Source organism: Anastrepha obliqua, chromosome 1 (assembly GCF_027943255.1).
Source record: "Anastrepha obliqua isolate idAnaObli1 chromosome 1, idAnaObli1_1.0, whole genome shotgun sequence".
NCBI classification, from domain to species: Eukaryota; Metazoa; Arthropoda; class Insecta; order Diptera; family Tephritidae; genus Anastrepha; species Anastrepha obliqua.
In genome coordinates this window covers 184,489,116-184,507,108 of record NC_072892.1, presented here as the reverse complement: position 1 = coordinate 184,507,108, position 17,993 = coordinate 184,489,116, and the positions used below count along the sequence as shown (strand labels likewise).

Below are 17,993 nucleotides of genomic sequence, written 5' to 3'. Positions count from 1 at the left end.
CACCGCAGGGATTGTGATTTATGATTTTAAAGTAGTCATTTTGCTTCATCGATTAGAGAAGGAAATAAAGTTTAGAGATAGTTGATACATGTATAATTTAAATATGTATTACTGTAATCACTTTAGAGACTATCTAAACGGCTTCATTAACTTCAGTCGTGTAAAGTACTAAGTACATACTGTCACATCAGAGAACTATGATACCATCCACTGTTGAAAAAACCTTTCTCTGTTGCCTTAAACCATTTTATTATGCAGTAATTCTCGCTAGGGAAGTCTAAGTTAGAGAAGTTTCACTGTTTAAATATATGAAGTGAATATAAAACATTATAATTAGCAGTGCGGCAATGCAGCTTTTCTACGCTATCGTCTTAAACCGTTAAACGTAATGCATGCACGTGCTTTTTTACCTGTGGACTAATCCCAAGCATTTTCAGGGACGGTGGCACGTTCAATCCCTCGGGTATACGAACATGACCAAAGTCGACGGTGAAAGCCTCACACCACACACCAAAGTGCCCTATGTCGAAAATAGTCAAATCGTCGGGTAGAGTGAGCACAATAGTTTTGCGATCGTAGCGACGAAGTGGAATTTCTTTGCCATTCTCATCGGGTATACGAAGCCCTTGAGGACTAGGCCGCTGCCCGCGGCCAACCCAGAATTTTGCATCTGCAATATTAAGAAATAAAAATAAAATAAGTCTTAAGCAAATACAATTGCGTTATAAAAAAAGGGCACATAAAAGTATGTAGATACGGGCATTCCATTAGGAGGCGGTTTCCCCCCTTCACATGCTAGCAACATATAAGACCCATTAAACCTTCTTTAATAATACCTTTGTCATTTATTTCCAATTGGAACCCTGGAAGGTCATGGTTGTTTTGATAAAGCTAATGTTATTGCTTATTCTTATTCGTAACCGATCAACATCAAGGTTTGGTTATCCGAAGAGGGCCCACTTGGAGGAAAAATCAAATTCGTTCTTTGTAATACCATGTATAGGAAGAAGAGCGGAAAGAGCACGGCAGAGAGGACAGTGTGGGATGTTGATCGATTGACCAATCAATAGGTCTTAATATGTAGGGCTGATCATCCCTCAACAGTATCCACAAAAACGACTCGAAGTAATAACGAGTATATGTACTCCCGTATAATGGCTGGTAAAACCGCACACCTTTCTAGGAGTAACCTACAGGCAGTCAAAGAGAAATCACTTTACAGGTCCTCTGTCTAGCTGGCTTATCCACCCAGAAGTATCCCTGTTACCAGGCACTCTGACGAGTCTAATATCAAAGAATTCGGATGCGGCCAAAAGAGGAGACAGGCATTCGCAGCACCATCATCGAGTCCAGGGCTGTCGGAATAGATATTTAATACCCTGATTGCTCTTACATAAGTGAGCGGTTAATAAGCTGTTTCTTTGATTGCGGCTATCTTCGCTCGGAACACGTTACAGAGGCCCGGTGGCCCGAGCATGAGTTTCTCTCCCATCCGGGGTTGGAATTACCATACCGAGTGTTGTGAAAAAACAGAGCTAATTATCCTTTTTGACTTATTTATTTATATATGTATGTATATATGTATATAATTCGCACTTGCACAATTATTGGGTGTTTGGTCGAGCCTGCAAATGGATAAGTCTAGAGTCTTATGACGCCTCCGAACGGGAAATGGGGCTTTGTGAGAAATTTTTTCATGGCAGAAATACACTCAAATTGCCTTCCAAGGGGCAACGGCCATTATCAGTTGGTGTTGCATGCTCAAATCAAAATTTGCTATGACGAAGTTTTTTATAATTTAGAGGGTATAAAGAATGGAATGGTGGTACAATTCTTGTGAAAACCAGAAAAATACGAATCCCGTTTGTTCTTATGAGAAATCAAGCTAGCAGTCGAATTTTGCTTAAATTATAATGCTCTACAATGCAACTACAATGGAACGTTCTTCTAGCACTCTAATAAGAGTAATGACTTGGTAGCCAACTGCTACGACGGAGTCTCGCCTAAATGATAAATAAATTTCCTTTTAAAATTAACAAATACTATAAATATATTTTTTCTTTCAAGATTTATGTATGCTAAGTGCCTATAAAAAGTGGGCTGTTAAAAATGAGGCAGAAATAAAAAAATGTTTTTTTAGATGAATTCGAAAAAAAGTCGCTATAACTTGTTATAATTATTTTATATGTTTATAAATTTATTGTAAATAGATTGGAATATTTAGAAAAAGTTTCGTCCCCATCCCCTTTGTGGTTAGCTGACTAAGCCCTTGTACACACACATTTACGCACAGAGTGGTCCATATAGTATTTTTTTAATTAAAAAAATTATTTGCGGTGTATTCGAAAGAGCAAATATTCCAATAGGATACAACATGGGACAACATTCATGTGGCCGTTTCAGCTGGACTCGCATCTCATGAATGGCTTGCTTGATATTCGTTTTAAAGACCTGAATCATTAATCGATTGTTTGCAGAATATCAGCCCTTCAATGCATCAATGCATAAACTGCCGCTCCGGGGTGATCGATTGCGCCATGGGTTGTATGACATTGCACGCCATCCTAAAGCACCGCTAAAGCCAAAGGTCGTCCAAGATTATGTCTTCGATTTCGTTTCGTCCGAAAGTCAAGCGATTACGGTTGACTGAAATGGCGTTTTGAGCAGCATTTTCAAAGACAAATCGGCTAAAGATGCCATTGCTCCAAAACTCTGACTAAATTGCCACTATCCTGGATGTCGTTGTTGTTGTTGTTGTTGTAGCAGCATACACATTCCCCATGCATAAACGACGAATGCTGCTGGTCGTTCCGGTTACGTAGAACCGACTGTCATGGGAACGCTAAACACTAATTTGCCACTATCCTGGATGGATTGGCCGGCCTCTTGACGATCACGTGCAAGTTCCTCGATCACCAGATATGGAAGTTTTGCTTGTTAACAAAGCCACTGATATGGAAATGAGCTTCGAAAGAACATATTATTTTGGCTTCTTTTCTATAAACGCTACACAACGTTAAATGTTTCCTAACACTAAAACACTATATGGACCACCATGTGAAAATTTATTAATTTAAGATGCAATAAAATTTGTTTTACTCACCTGGCGCCTCCCCATCGTAACTAAAGTTAGGTATTAAAAGTGTTTGCGCATCAACAATTACAATATTATCTGAGGATACTGCATGCACGCCCTTCAGGGATGCGATCTTCTGTGGTCTAGGGAAGTCCAAGTCACTCGGAATGGAAACGTCACCAAAATTAACGGCAAATTCATCGCACCACACTGAAAACCATTTAATGTCACGCAGTGTTTTACCATCGGGTAACGGAAGTGTTATGTCTTTGTTACGATATCGGCGAGTGAGTGCAGTGTCCCCGCCGCGCTCATCACGCAGGCGTTGAGCTCCATCGTTGCTGGGTTTGGGCGTGTTGCCTACGTAGAAGTAGGCAGCTACGTAGAACAACAATTTTTAATGTCAATTTTGTATATTAAAACATATTTATTTATTAGCTTTATTATAATTTTCGAAAATTCTATATTTGTAAAATTTTCTAAATGAATTTTTGTATAAGTATGTATGTATCTAAATTTACCAGGTGCCTCGCCATCATAATTAAAGTTCTTAATAAAAAGTGTGCGAGAGTCAACGGCGTATACATCTCCTGAAACTCCATGATGCAGCCGTGTTAATGCCCCAATTTTAGCACCATAATAGGGAAATGAAGCGTTTGCTGGAGCGGGAACTAGAAAAAAGCATGATTGAAATTAAAATACATCTATTGACAATCAAAAATCACATAAATATATTACTAAATGAATTAATTTCAACCAAGCTTAAAAAATAACATTCTATTAATAAAATCCGATGAATAAATTAATTAATCAACTAAAACAAAATAATGATTGATTATGACTTAAGGGGTGTAACAGAATATGCTTATAATAAGACCGTTTAAAAATAAAAATAATGTTTGTTAGCGTTTTTTTTTATGCCGGATCGCTCTGATCTCCGGAACGGTTGAAGGTACTTTCCCTTATATGAAGACGAATTTTCTGAAAATGATATACAGTCTGTGTCAGAAAAAGGAGCCGCGATTATTCATGAAGTATAAAAGATGTATTTTTTAGTCTTAATCGTTGTCGAGTATAGCCTGGCATCTTCTTCATGCTTTGAACCAGCTTTTCTGCGCAGCTCGTCGACAAACAGGACGAGATTTTGCGAACTTGACGCACGTGATATTTTCACTTTACGTGGTCTGGCCTTCCGGCAAGATGCGTTTTCATAGCAGCCCACACATTTTCAATGGGGTTGGCGTCTGGGGACTGGGAAGGCCAGTCCAATACTGTGACGCCATTTTCCTGTTTTTGAAGTGAAAACTTCTTTAGAATTGCCCTTGTGGCATTTGAAGTAACTCTCTCAATGTGGGAATTCCACGTAAGCGTTTTGTGAAGACTGACGCCAAGATAGTTCGCTTCTGTCGAGAGTTGAAGTGTTGTTCCATTAAGGGTCGGACATTTGAGATTTATGTTCCTTCTCCTAGTAAACGGTACAAGTGCTGTTTTGGATGGGTTAATGGAAAGCCCTTTTACCGTGCACCATTTGTTTATTATTGTAAGGGCTTGCTACATGCGATCCGAAATGGTTTCCTCATGCCAGCCTAATACATAAACTACTAGGTCATCAGCGTAGCCCTGAGTGTGAAAATCTAGGTTGTTCAGTTTGTGGAGAAGTTCATCTATGACTAGAGTCCACAAAAGAGGAGAGAGTACGCCTCCTTGAGGGCAACCTCTTGTGGCTTTGATAGATTTGATTGTTCTTCCTAGCTCGGTGCTGATCGTCCTAGATTTCAGCATGAATATTATCCATCTAGTGATGGGTTCAGGTACCTCCTTTAGATATAGGGCATTATAGATTGCCTCATAGGAAGTGTTATCAAAAGCCCCTGATATGTCAATTCTCCAAGTAGCTCCGGCTTATGAATGCGTCTCTGGTTTTGGAAAAATCGAAATAGCTACCATAGAGTCCATCTCAGGTGCTCTACTATATATTAGGTTGAGGAAAAAGAAATCCATTATTTTTGCGTACAATTTTTGCGCAAATGGTTTAAATGGTCGATCTTTAGCTCCTGAGCGATGCTACGACTACTAACATGTAGGTCAACTTCGATTACTTCTGTGATTTTATCGACAATTTTCACATCATTGACATTTTCTTTAACATCAAAAATGCCTGAAGGAAATCGACGAAATCAAAATTGCACGTAATTAGCTGTTACAGTATCGGCCCATAAACACCATTCACGATTTCGGCCGCCTGGTATGCATTTTCGCCTTTATCAAAGAAAAACTGTAATATGTAATGACTCCCATTGTTAATATCCTGTAACTCACAACTGAATGGAACAAGCAAAAAACAGTAAAATATTTTTTTAGAGTGAAATGTCGAGCGTACACTTTAAATTGTTTGATCAATACTTTACGAGATGTCGATCACTACAGCCATCTACCGAGAAAATAATGGATTTTCCTTTTTCCCCACACTAATATTATTTACATGAACGATATTGAACACGTTTTAAAGCATTAAAGCAGAAGCAGTAAAGTGTGATCAATTTAGGGGTATCGGATTTTCAATTGACTTAAAACAACGAACAACTACAACCATTTATGCAATATATTTTTTAAAGATATACTCTTTCAAACGGTTGTTTTCAATATAATGTGAGTGTTTTCGACAGCACTGCTTTAATAAACTCATAAAAAATGTTATTGACCAAAAATTTTAAATTTTCACAATTACTCATCCGTAGGTCTGCCATTTCCCATAAAATTTTTGAGAGGATATAAAACATAGCCGGAAATTGGGAACAAACAAAATATCCACAATAGTATTCATGAATTCCAATTTCTAAATGCTTGGTTTTGAATTTCCATTTTTTTACGCATCATTTGCTTTTATTGGCATTTCTTCTGAGAGGTGTTTGGTTGAATGTTCAATGCGGCACTCCTTTTTTCAAAATGCGTACTCAGGTGATTTCAGTTGGCAAAAACTTTGACAATCAACTGATATTTATCTAATTATGAATTTGTATAATGTTTGTGGTTACCACAGTTTGCATCGTACACCACGTCTGTTGACACTGATTGATTGACGAGGCGCGAAATTCTGTATGTACAAAATTCTAAAAACAAAATTCTGCTTTTTAAAATCCTGCTTTTTTAAAATTCTGCTTTTTTAAAATTCTGCTTTCTAAAATTCTGCTTTCAAAATTCTGTATTACAAAATTCTGTATTACAAAATTCTGTATTAAAATATTATATAATGTTAACAATGTTAAAGAGGGAATGTAATTATTTAATTTATTATTATTATTATTTTTTATTATTATTCGAGATATTAAATAAAAAATAATAATAATATAATAATAATAATAATAATTTTTTCTTCAGTTTCGATAGAATCCACAGTGTTTTTGCGTAGAACTTATTTCGCGTGGGCGGCCTTCGGCCGCGCTTTAAAAAAATAACCCTCATCAGTCCGACTCCGGCTACGCAATCCACAGTATTTTTGCGTAGAACTCCTTTTCGCGTGGGCGGCCTTCGGCCACGCTTCAAAAAAATAACCCTCATCAGTCCAACTCCGGCTACGCAATCCACAGTATTTTTGCGTAGAACTCTTCTAAACAAAACGAACAGCTGCTAAGAATTATTAAGAAAAGAAATGAATTAAGTCACACTACATATTTAAAAAGAATCCAAAAAAATATTGTACTTGGCTAAACTAAAATATTGTTATCGCTTAAACATATACATATGTATATTTATGGAGTAAATGTTTATTTTGTTACTTCTTGTATGACGAAAATCACAAAACTCGAATAAAGCAGAATTTTTCGTATTAAACATGCAGAATTTTGAAAAAGCAGAATTTTAGAAAGCAGAATTTTAAAAAGCAGAATTTTAAAAAAGCAGAATTTTAAAAAGCAGAATTTTTTTGCAATTTACAGAATTTTGTCAACCAGAATTTTGTAATACAGAATAATGACACGCTCCCGATAAATATGTTACTTGCGAAAAATACTTTCAAGACACGACAAGATATGTTGTTGGCAACAAATTCATCGTTGAACTGCTCTCTAAGGAACTAACTCACCTCCTCTCATGACTTACCGTAGATGCTACTATGACCATCGAATCCAAACATCGTCGTAACATTCCTTTTTTATGATATATTTTATTTGAAAATCTATCAGTTGACAATCAGCAAATTTTTAAAATATAAATCTGTAGGTATACAAATTATGTCATAATTGATGGGTCTTACTAGATCTCAATCAATTATTGTGCAACAATTTCATTTGCAGCAAATACAGTTTATTATATTACCTCAAATCTATTTGGAAGATGCTATGTGCAAGCATGCTAGTGAATTTATCGCTACCAAGTTTCCATGGACAGATATTTTCGAGATGCTTTGTTGTTCTTGTCTTTGACATAAGGTACATTTAAGCCTTTACGGATTTCGATAACCCCATAAAATCGTTTTTTTTTACTCAAAACCCTGATATGGTAGACACTTCAACCTATGCCAAATTAAAGCTCGAATCTTACACTACAATTACCATATGTGTAAGTTCTAAAAAAACAATAATAAATAGCATTGAATAAGTTGGGGTTAACCCCTAAATTTCAGTGTACAGTGTGATGATTTTAGCTCAAGCGTCCGTCATTTTGAATTTTGACAAACTGGCATCGGATTTGAAATCAGCGACCTCAAAGTTTAAATTCTGATCGAATAAACAGGTGCCAATTACAAACAGTTACCTAAGTAGAGGCAGCGTTTATGACGTTTCCTCGATTTAAGAGGTAATTAAAATTAATCAACAAAATTTTCAAGACAAGATTTTCATAAAATTAAAAAACGATAGGGGACTAATGGATCATCGGCTGACCTTGTCAGATGTACTAGAAACAGATCGTGCAGATGGTGACGACAGCATTCAGACATTGCGTCTTAAGTAGGTGGCCACCGTCATCAGATAGTTTTTGTTCAGCTACACACAACCACCAATATCATCGAAAGTAAGCGAGCCAGACTTTAATTCAATGGGATTACTGCACGCATACTTTCAATGATATCTAAAATTCGGAACAGCGTCGAAAACAATAAATGCGTTTTATTATGATTTTGGTAATGTTTGATTAAACTCTCCACTTACTGTAGACTTTGTCACTGATTTTTTATACAAGCCAAATCGCCCTGTGACGTGACGCAACTACTAAATTTGTACACAACTTTTTATAAATATGTAGGTATATAGTAAGTACATAAATATTGCTCTGATATTGCACTCCAAGTATGTCATTAGCGCATTATGTAAGCCTATAAGTAATGATACAATTGGAATGAGCTGATACTGCCTACGGATTTACGTTGATCACTAACTGCTCTATAGAAATAAATATCAACTGTTGTTAGTTCTGTGGATCCACCACTACCCGACTATCGTTAAGTGTTGCATTATGGGATGGAAATTGTTGTTAAAATATACAAAGTAGCAAATGTGCCATAGAAATGTGGTCTAGCTTTTTAAAGTAAGAAATAGGTATAGTGGTGAGGAAGGCTTCGATAGAGCAACGCTTCACTGAAAACATAGTGAGTTAATTTGTCTTATGCTTTGTTAAAAATTGATTATCTCTCAATTGAAAATCGGTTGTTGAGAATTTTATATTTGAAGAAAATGAATGAAAATGAGAGAAGCTACACTATCCATTCCATAGAGGCCAGGTCACTTGCACTTGATTGCGAATTACGCTAGTATTTTAAACTCGCCGCTATATTTATTTAATAATACTTGCAAGACAAGAGGCATTTTTAACAATTTATTACACGTATTCTTCCCCGACGTCTAAAAAATTGCTAATGGATTTTATTTCCTCTGCACAAAACTTGTGCGCCTTGCTCGTTGGTCACTAATTCGGGAATAGGGATATCAATAGTCCGTAAGTATTCTCGATCGTCTACTTTGACATCACTCTCACCTGTTTTCTAGTCGAATTGATTGACAACCGTGGTAGTCAGCAGACGTGATCTATTCAATTTCGGTACAAATACTCGAATAAAAGGGTTTCTGTAACAAATGAAATGGAATATTGCTGATCGTTATTCTCTCTTGGCATTGAGCTGGAGACCACGCTCATTAATGTTATTAAATTTTTTTCGTGCCTGGTAATGTTTTTGAGATCTATATTTATACCAATGCCCTATAATAAATAGCGATTTTAATTTAAGTTACATATAATTTTATATTTAATAATTATATTATAATATTGCATGCACATAGTTGCGTATGAGTGGCATGTATATTGGCTGCTAAACATTTTTACTAATGTTCAGCATCGATCTTAAATATTTGTTTATTTACTATGTAGCACATGGGCTGAAAAGTCCCGGGCCTAACACATAGGTTCCACTAGTATTTTGTATTCACCTCTTTTTCAGTTTAGTACTTACTGCGTACTAAACTTAAAAAAAATAAAATGTCATAATATTTTACTCATTAGTTCGCGAGTTATTGTCCTAAGATTGGTGCTACTTTTGCAATCGAAAATACGTGTTTTCTTTTTTAGGACCTGAACTTTTCAGCCCATATTTTATTAATAATTTTTCAAAATTTTTCATTTATAAATGTATTTTCCTTTTTCATGTATTATAGTCCAAGCAATTGAAAAGACGTTAATTAACTCACTTTTTTATTTAGTAGTGATTTCTAAATATGAAGATTTGAAATTAACCCTATGAAGATCATGGCAATCTAATGTAATTTTCTTTGTTCAAGCGTGGCTCAAAAACGAACGAATGGATTGCAACCAAATTTGAACAGTATATTCCTTAGGCCCTTATTCCGAAAATCTGTATGTACTTATGGTCCGTTCTCTACGTATATAAATTGAGTAGTTTAAGGGTACATTACCACGTAATTTGATAATGAATAATAACAACTTATTACTTACTTCTCTCTATTATGCAATAAAGCTACAAATTATTACAAAATCTGGACAATCTTAATGACGCACATTTGTCACCGCTTTTTGAGTATAGCCGCACATAGACCTAGTTGATAAAATCGGCCTTCAGAAAGTGGATATTGTCATTTTTACGAAACATAATTTGAAGGGTGTAATATAGGCGCCGTAAACCGAATGAGTTGGTGCGTGAGTACCACTCGGAACTCGGAGAACGTAAGTTCGAATCTCCGTGAAACACCAAAGTGAACCTCTGAGTTTCCACGAAAAACCTCGTCATAAAAAATATCTGCCGTTCGGAGTGGGCTTAATACCGTGGGTCCTTTCATTTGTGAAATAACGCCAAAAAATCCACGCCACAAATAGCAGGAGGAGCTCGTGTGAGAAAAATGGATACTCCAAATTGATTCCACGAATTTGCAACAACTGACGTTGTACCTTGTTGATTGTAATTACGAAAGCAAAACAAAGTGGACATTTCATTTCGTTCCAAGTTGCGAGTTGATCATCGGTTTGTTGTATCCCAGATTTTCTCACTAAATTGGCATGTACTATATGTGTATGCAAACAGGAATTTGTCCCCTATTTCTTCAGCAGATAACGAAAAATTTTGGACTCTTCCAACACTTTAATTTGAAAAATCAACGAAATTGGTCGATTTAGTTGGTTGTTATGCGTTTATTTTAAAAACAAACAAACACGATCTATTTGCTGGCAGTTCTGGTGGCAGCCCTAACCAAAAATTTTTTTGTAGGCAAACAGTTTTTTAATCTAAGGAACTTTACTGGTGAATTATTGTCATTAATAAAAAATCATGTCTATTTACAGCTTGTGTTCATTAAAAAAAATAGCTGTTTACCAATATTAAAATTTCTGTATACACATTTTAGTTTTAATGCTTACTCTTCTTAATGTTGCCACAAAGAATTGTTGATTCGATTTCACACATTTCTTGTCGATTGGCATACCATTTTTCTCACTCTTCTCGCTCTTCTTTAGCAATTTGGACCGAATCGATGTGACGTACCTATAAAAGAAAATTTTCTCAAATTATCTACATCGTCATGATATGCTATGGGTGTGACACCTCCCATACAAACCAATATTTTCGGAACCATTCGTGCCTGGATACAGAAATTTTGTACAAGGACATAAAATATTAATACCTGAATAATTCCGAAGAACGTGCGGCATTGGTAAATGAGGCGTGGCAGCCCTCATATAAACCAATTCATTATTATTGTACTTATATAGTTTCGAGTAGGGGTGGGATTATTTTCGAATAATATTCGAATAAACATTATTCGAATAAAACGAATAATACTATTCGTTTCAAATAATTCGAATAGTTCATTATTCGAATACCTTACTATTCGAATACCTCACTATTCGAATAGTTTACTATTCGAATACCTTACTATTCGAATACCTCACTATATATTCATTTACATCAGGGAGAAAATGCTTTTAAAAATATAAAAATTACATTGGCCCTTCTCATGGTGCATGCACTTGTACATAACCCGATTAGTAGTCCGCTAATCTAAATAAATATTTACCAAAAATATTCGAATAGTGAAGTATTCGAATAGTGATGTATTCGAATAGTAAGGTATTCGAATAGTAAGGTATTCGAATAGTAAGGTATTCGAATAGTAAGGTATTCGAATAGTAAGGTATTCGAATAGTGAGGTATTCGAATAGTGAGGTATTCAAATAGCATTATTCGAATAAACGAATAAAAAATTCGAATAAATATTATTCGAATTACGAATACCTCTCGAATAAAAGATTTTATTATTCGAATAATTTTTATTCGAATAGTCCCACCCCTAGTTTCGAGTATTATGGTTTCGCAGAGATGTATAATATAATATTTATAAGTAGATGATAATGGTAAATGGGGCATGGCATTTCCCATAAAGGCCAGTTTTTAAAATTACATAGTTCCGAAATCATTTATTGTAGAGTAATGGGGTTAGGCACAGATGCGTAATATCATACATCAATGCCTTAATAATTATGAAAAGTAGGTGGTATTGATAAAGAAGGCGTGGAACCTCTCATGCAAACCAATTTTTAAATATTGCATGATTTCGAAATAATTTAATGTCAATGTCTTGATATTACCAAAAAGTGATCGGAAATTGGTAAGTGATCACAGCAAACAAAAAGTAAGTACCGAACGAATATAATGCAACAACATTTGGTTTCAACCTGCACACTAATATCACGGGTTTTCCAAATTTCGTGACATACAGCATTAAGATATTGTAATAAGAGGAAAATACGCACAGATATATCTATCGCCACAACAGGGAGTACTGGAGGAACGTAGCCATTTTCATAATAAAACAAAAAAATATTGCATATCCTACAGCTCTTGAATGGACTCTCATTAATAAATGATTACATTTCAACAAGTATACTCATTATAGGTTTTGGCAGCGACGCGCCGAATAATAGATAGTCGTCTGATAAAATTATATACATACATATATAGGGTTTTTCAGTAAGAGCGCTTCAACTTTTGAACTTTTTTGAATAAAACACAAACGGTTTGACTTTTTTAGCTAATTTTTTTTTTATTATCGAGTTTGAACATATACATTTAAGTATGAAATTCGATTTCTTTTGCATGACCACCGCGTGCACGTTTTACGAAGTCCATTCGTTGAACCCAATTTTCGACCGCTCCTTTGCATAAATCGGCCGAAATTCCAGCAATTTCGCTTTCAATATTGGCTCTGAGCTCACAAATCGTCGCCGGCTTGTTACTGTAGACCAATGACTTCACATAACCCCAAAACGGGATGGATTGTTAAATGGACCGTAAAATGGCCGTAATGCTCTTAAAGTAGCAGCAACAGAACGATTATTTTCATAAAAAATTTGCACGATTTGCAATCGTTGCTCAAGTGTGTAGCGTTCCATGATGAAATGTATACTAATGAAGTTTACAAATGTTTATGTATATGTATAGGGCAGGGTTTTCACCCTTTATTTGGTGTTTAGCAAAGGATATCCTCCTATTTGTGGTGCGCGTTTTGATGTTGATTTAAGCCGATTCCAAACGGTAAATGATTTTCTATTAGCAGCTTTTTCGTGGCAGAAATACACTCAGAGATTTGGCACTGTTTCTACCAAGTGCTTCGTGGTCGCGGTCTCGAACCTGTGCACTTCCGGATGATAGTCCCTCACCAACCTATTCAGCTCTTGGACAGTTAACAGTATCTAGTAGTGTCAAAAACCAGATTTAGTCTGCATCCGATATGCATGAAAGAAAAATACAGATTCTCAGTCGGGTCTTAAATATTTATCTTTATTTTACATATGTATATGAGTATGTACGCTTTTTAATAAACCTTTCCATATTTGATAAGGCTTGTGCTCAGAACCAGTTTTGCCTGCATACGTGTGTATGTATGTATCTAATCTTCTTAGTGTTTTAGAAATCGATTGCAATTAAACCGAATTCCAACTACATATGTATTTAAATATGGTTAACTTTAGTAAACACGAAACAAGTATCAAAATAATAATTACAATAGCCAAGCAAAAACACAAAAACTGTTGAAAAAAACATCCAAACAATACTCGTAGCATAAACTTGCAAGTGATAATAAACTTGTTGCGATTGACGAGCATTGAAAAGCAGAGACAGTAATGTGCAAATTGCATTGAGCTCATCATATGTACATATGGTGTACGTATATGTAATATATATAAATATGTACATGCAGATGTACATAAATACAATAGATGTAAATGCCTACGTACATACAGGCAAACATCAGTCAGTATATAAGTGCAAGCAGTAAAAATTATATTGAATAAAAAAATCAAGACGTCTTGTATGTGAAGGTGAAATCAAAATTTCAATAATTTTCGCACGGCGCATAAGCTGAATGGCACAAAACTATTCGCTCGCAGCTATACAGAAGGGCAAAACTGTACGCGTACGGTAAAATACTGCCAATAAATGGAATTTATACAATTCAATATGCAATACCTGGAGTGATATTGACAACACAATTGCTTTACCAGAAATTTCGGGTTATGAATTTATTAAGACAGAGTTAACAGAACATCCTTTGCTCATGTTCTTCTAAATATGCTGTGTACACACGTATGTGCCCCCCTCACTATTAGTACCACACCTTTTTTTTAATTTTTGTAAATTTACTTTTCAATTGCTGAAATATCGTATTTTTTGAAATTATGACTAATTCTTGAATTGTATCGAAGGTGGACGTGATTAGTGCCTGTTTTTTTTATTTTCGATACAAACCTATCTTGGAACAAGGGCAGCATGTACAAAGTTTCGTTCAGATATTTTCATTTTCACCCGATCTTGCAACATAATTTAGAAGTGCGGATTCAACAGTGATTACCTTTCCCCTCATTTCGTCAACGGCTGGCAAAAACAAATGTTCCTCAAGATTGGTTCGGCATTAAATATCACAAAGTAAGGCAAATGAAATCACAGATTATCAATCGAAGATATATAATATAGTATATTAGTAATTTTACGAACGTACGGATTATAGTAAAATTTTATAAAACCATACTCAAAGTAACATTTGCCTCTTCAAAGCAAATTGATATATCCACTTGACGCAAAATCGCAAATTTTTACTTGTACAAAACAGATCGTCGTATTTTTCAAGTTTAAGAAATTTCTCTTTGAGAATTTTTAAACTGAAAATCAGGTTTCTTCCGTAAGCACTTCACTGAAGAGCATTCAATGTTTATCGCTTTAACTATTTTTTTATGTTTTTGAACAGTTTTGGACTCAAATAGCAAAGCAATCCGCTATCATGAAAACTTTTGCGTCCCCACAAATTTGACAGCAGCGGTTCGTAACAAGCGTCACATAGAAGACGGTGTGCAATATTGGGTAACTCCCAAATTTTCAAGCGTAAACGTAAATTATGATATTGTGTATAATTATTATAAATACAAATTTAATAAACGCAGTTACTATTACGCCATATACCCATTTTACATGTCAAAGACTTCGCTGATAAAGTTTCATTCTGCATTTCTCGAGTTGCGTAAAAGCGAAGTGAACGCGAAGGTTGTGTGTAAGCAGAAATGTAGAAAGCAAAATACAGTTTTTTCCAACAAAAGTCATTTGACTAACGAACAAAATTTCAATTAATATATTATATCTACGATTTATGCAATCACACTAAAATAAAGTGTAAAACGTTGTACTTAAAGCAGATAAATTGGCTTATCAAGAAAACAGATTTACATAAACGAGAGAAGGCTAAGTATGAATTCATGTGTGCTAGGGATATTAGGAAAATTTTTGTTTAATAAAAAATTTGTTGACTCCGGTCGTGTTATGCTAAATGAGGCCGGAGCCGCAGGTACTATGACAAAACCTGTTGAGGTTGTTATTAAATGTATCTATTTTTATTCCTTTTGTTTTTTGCATTTCTTTTAGTTTCGGTATTTTATTTGGCTATTTTCTGGGTCGTGAATTTGAAATTTCGTATGATATAAACTGCATATACTCGCACAAGGTATAAAGAAAGTACACACAGCAACAATTTTCATACATTTACATATGTATTCCGCAACGCATATATGAATGTGTATATATGTACGTTGTTTATGGAGTTTTCAACAAATTTTTTGCTAGCTTTCTGATATTAGTTCAAGTTTTATTTTATATATATTTTTTTTGGTTTTGAATAACCCGCCGGCCGCAGGAACAGGTATTTATCGAAATTGGAAAGAATATACATAGATAAATGAATACCTAAAAGAGCTCGGCTTCAAAGCCCAATTTTTGAAAACACGGTCGGCGGTCTAGTAGTTGCAAGCACAACATCTATAAAGTATGCACTCCTAGTCATTGTGAGCACGTTTGCGAAGGTTTATGGATCGGCTAGAAGGTGCTAAAGTTTGTAAAAATTATATTTGGTTCATACTCAACATAAGTACAATAAATTTTGGTTGCATAACTGAATTACTATGTTTGCAAAAAGTAGATACGTTAGGTGGCACTGAAATCGTGATGTTTCTAGGGACCTTATGGTGCGACTTGGTTCATAGTTAGTAAGTTAGATCATATGTAGTTCAAGTTAGTTCTAAACATGATATTTGCACACTTATTTAGCTCACACGTAAAACGCACACATGTGCATATGTGTATGAGGTAGGTCGATGTAAATTATTTAGAGGATGCAAGTTCAATTTCCGAGCAAACACAATACCATACTTTTTTGGTTTTCGGAAATTAGTTCACAACTATTCAAGGTGGCTTCCTTCATATAATATGCATATACATAAATATACAGCTATGGACAGAGGAACAGCCACATCTCTACAATAACATATAATGATGATTTTTTTTTGATAACCTAGTAAAACAGTTATTTTTGCACATCTATTCTTTTATTTCAGTACAAGCATCGCTCAAATTGGTATGGTTAGACCTGGGCTGGCATAGCTCATTTGTCCATTGACCAGGAACGTCAACCCAGAGGAGGGCGGTTTACGTAGGTAGACCTAGTTCCGCCATTGGACCCCCAGTACGTATTTATCACTCTGAATCCCTATTACGCTCTTATTGGGTTTTAGGATGGAGATAAGTGATCATTTGATCATTTTGTATGTTATTTTATCAAAATCAGGTACCACATTTAAATAGTTTGATAAGGTAAGATTGCATGACCGCGTTACACAGTGCGTAATTAGTTTTGACTTCGTGGATTAATGCAAAAATGCTCATTTTTTTATTATTCGGTATTAGGAAAAATAGATGAAAATGCGCATCACTGGGGGAAAAAACAAATCGTCCCCTTAGTATAACAATAGCCTATGTACTCATAGGCTATTATTTTTTTTTTTAATTTTTGGATTCTCCATCGTCGATTTTATATGTGGTAAACATTTTGTCAAATTATAGTTCCACAAAGTGGGTCAAAACGTCAGTCAAAAAATAATAAATATTTACAGACATAACGAGATTTGAGTGAGAGCTACTTTCGACAAAAAGTTTGAAATTCATTTTCTCAAAACATCAAAAAATGTATAGGCTATTTTAATACTAAGGGGACGAAATGATCCGGTTCAAAGCATTCAAATCCAAATTTATTCATTGCTCACGTTACACATTTCACTGTGACTTCAGGTGCTATTTTTTTAGTTTATACTAGCAAACCCGGCCCCCTTCGCTGGGCACACTAAAATAGAATAGATATGGTTTAGAACAGAAAATATATGGTTTTCATATTATTTATTTCTTTATTCTTTATTCAAGCGCTTTGGCATAAACAATATTTTTTGTTTTTCTATTTGTTTTTGAGTAAATATAAAATATAAATTAAAAATCAGGAAAAAAGAAGATTGCTTTTAAATTTCAAATCAACGCATATGAATAAACAATCGTCTTTTTTCCTGATCATCCATGAATTTTTCGTTTCAATTTATATGTTTTATTAAGCATTGGAGCTTTTTTAACCATTATCCATTTATATTTTTCAAAAAAAAAAAAAACGAAAAAAATTGTTTTTTCCACGAACACATAATTTCATTCGGATTTCACACTAAATTCTCAAATTTCGTAAGAAATTATTCACTGTTCCAAAATCCACTCCAAAAAAATTCACAAACAATTTTTACATGTTGCACTTACGTTTTTTCCTTATGGCATCCAAATCAGAAAGAAATATTGACACATTGTAACTCACACTGTCAATTTGACAGTTCAGTTCCGCCCCAAGCGTTAAAAAAGTAAGCGACATTATGGCTGGTTCAAAAGAACGCAGTACCCGTTGCCAGTGCTCCGAATTACAACCACTTTACGAAACCCATTTTCAATACTTACTTAACAATGTGCGTAAGTTTGGTTTAATTCGGTGCAAAGACACGGCGGGTCCACGTTTTGGCATATATTTCGAGACCCTAGTCATCAATAGGTATGAAAATTACCCCGTATTAAAGC

General features: G+C 34.9%; 1 protein-coding gene across 4 annotated transcripts in view; it reads right to left on the bottom strand.

Moving 5' to 3' along the window:
* The window catches only part of LOC129243955 (protein Skeletor, isoforms B/C), a 41,114-nt gene that overhangs the window by 16,350 nt on the left and 6,771 nt on the right, over positions 1 to 17,993 (bottom strand). For all 4 annotated transcript variants that reach the window (XM_054881451.1, XM_054881469.1, XM_054881459.1 and 1 more), the window contains 3 exons: positions 3,598 to 3,747; positions 3,104 to 3,454; positions 411 to 670 (listed from right to left, as the gene is read on the bottom strand). In XM_054881451.1, coding sequence (XP_054737426.1) covers positions 411 to 670; positions 3,104 to 3,454; positions 3,598 to 3,747 — 761 coding nt within the window. The remainder of the gene's footprint in view (positions 1 to 410; positions 671 to 3,103; positions 3,455 to 3,597; positions 3,748 to 17,993) is intronic.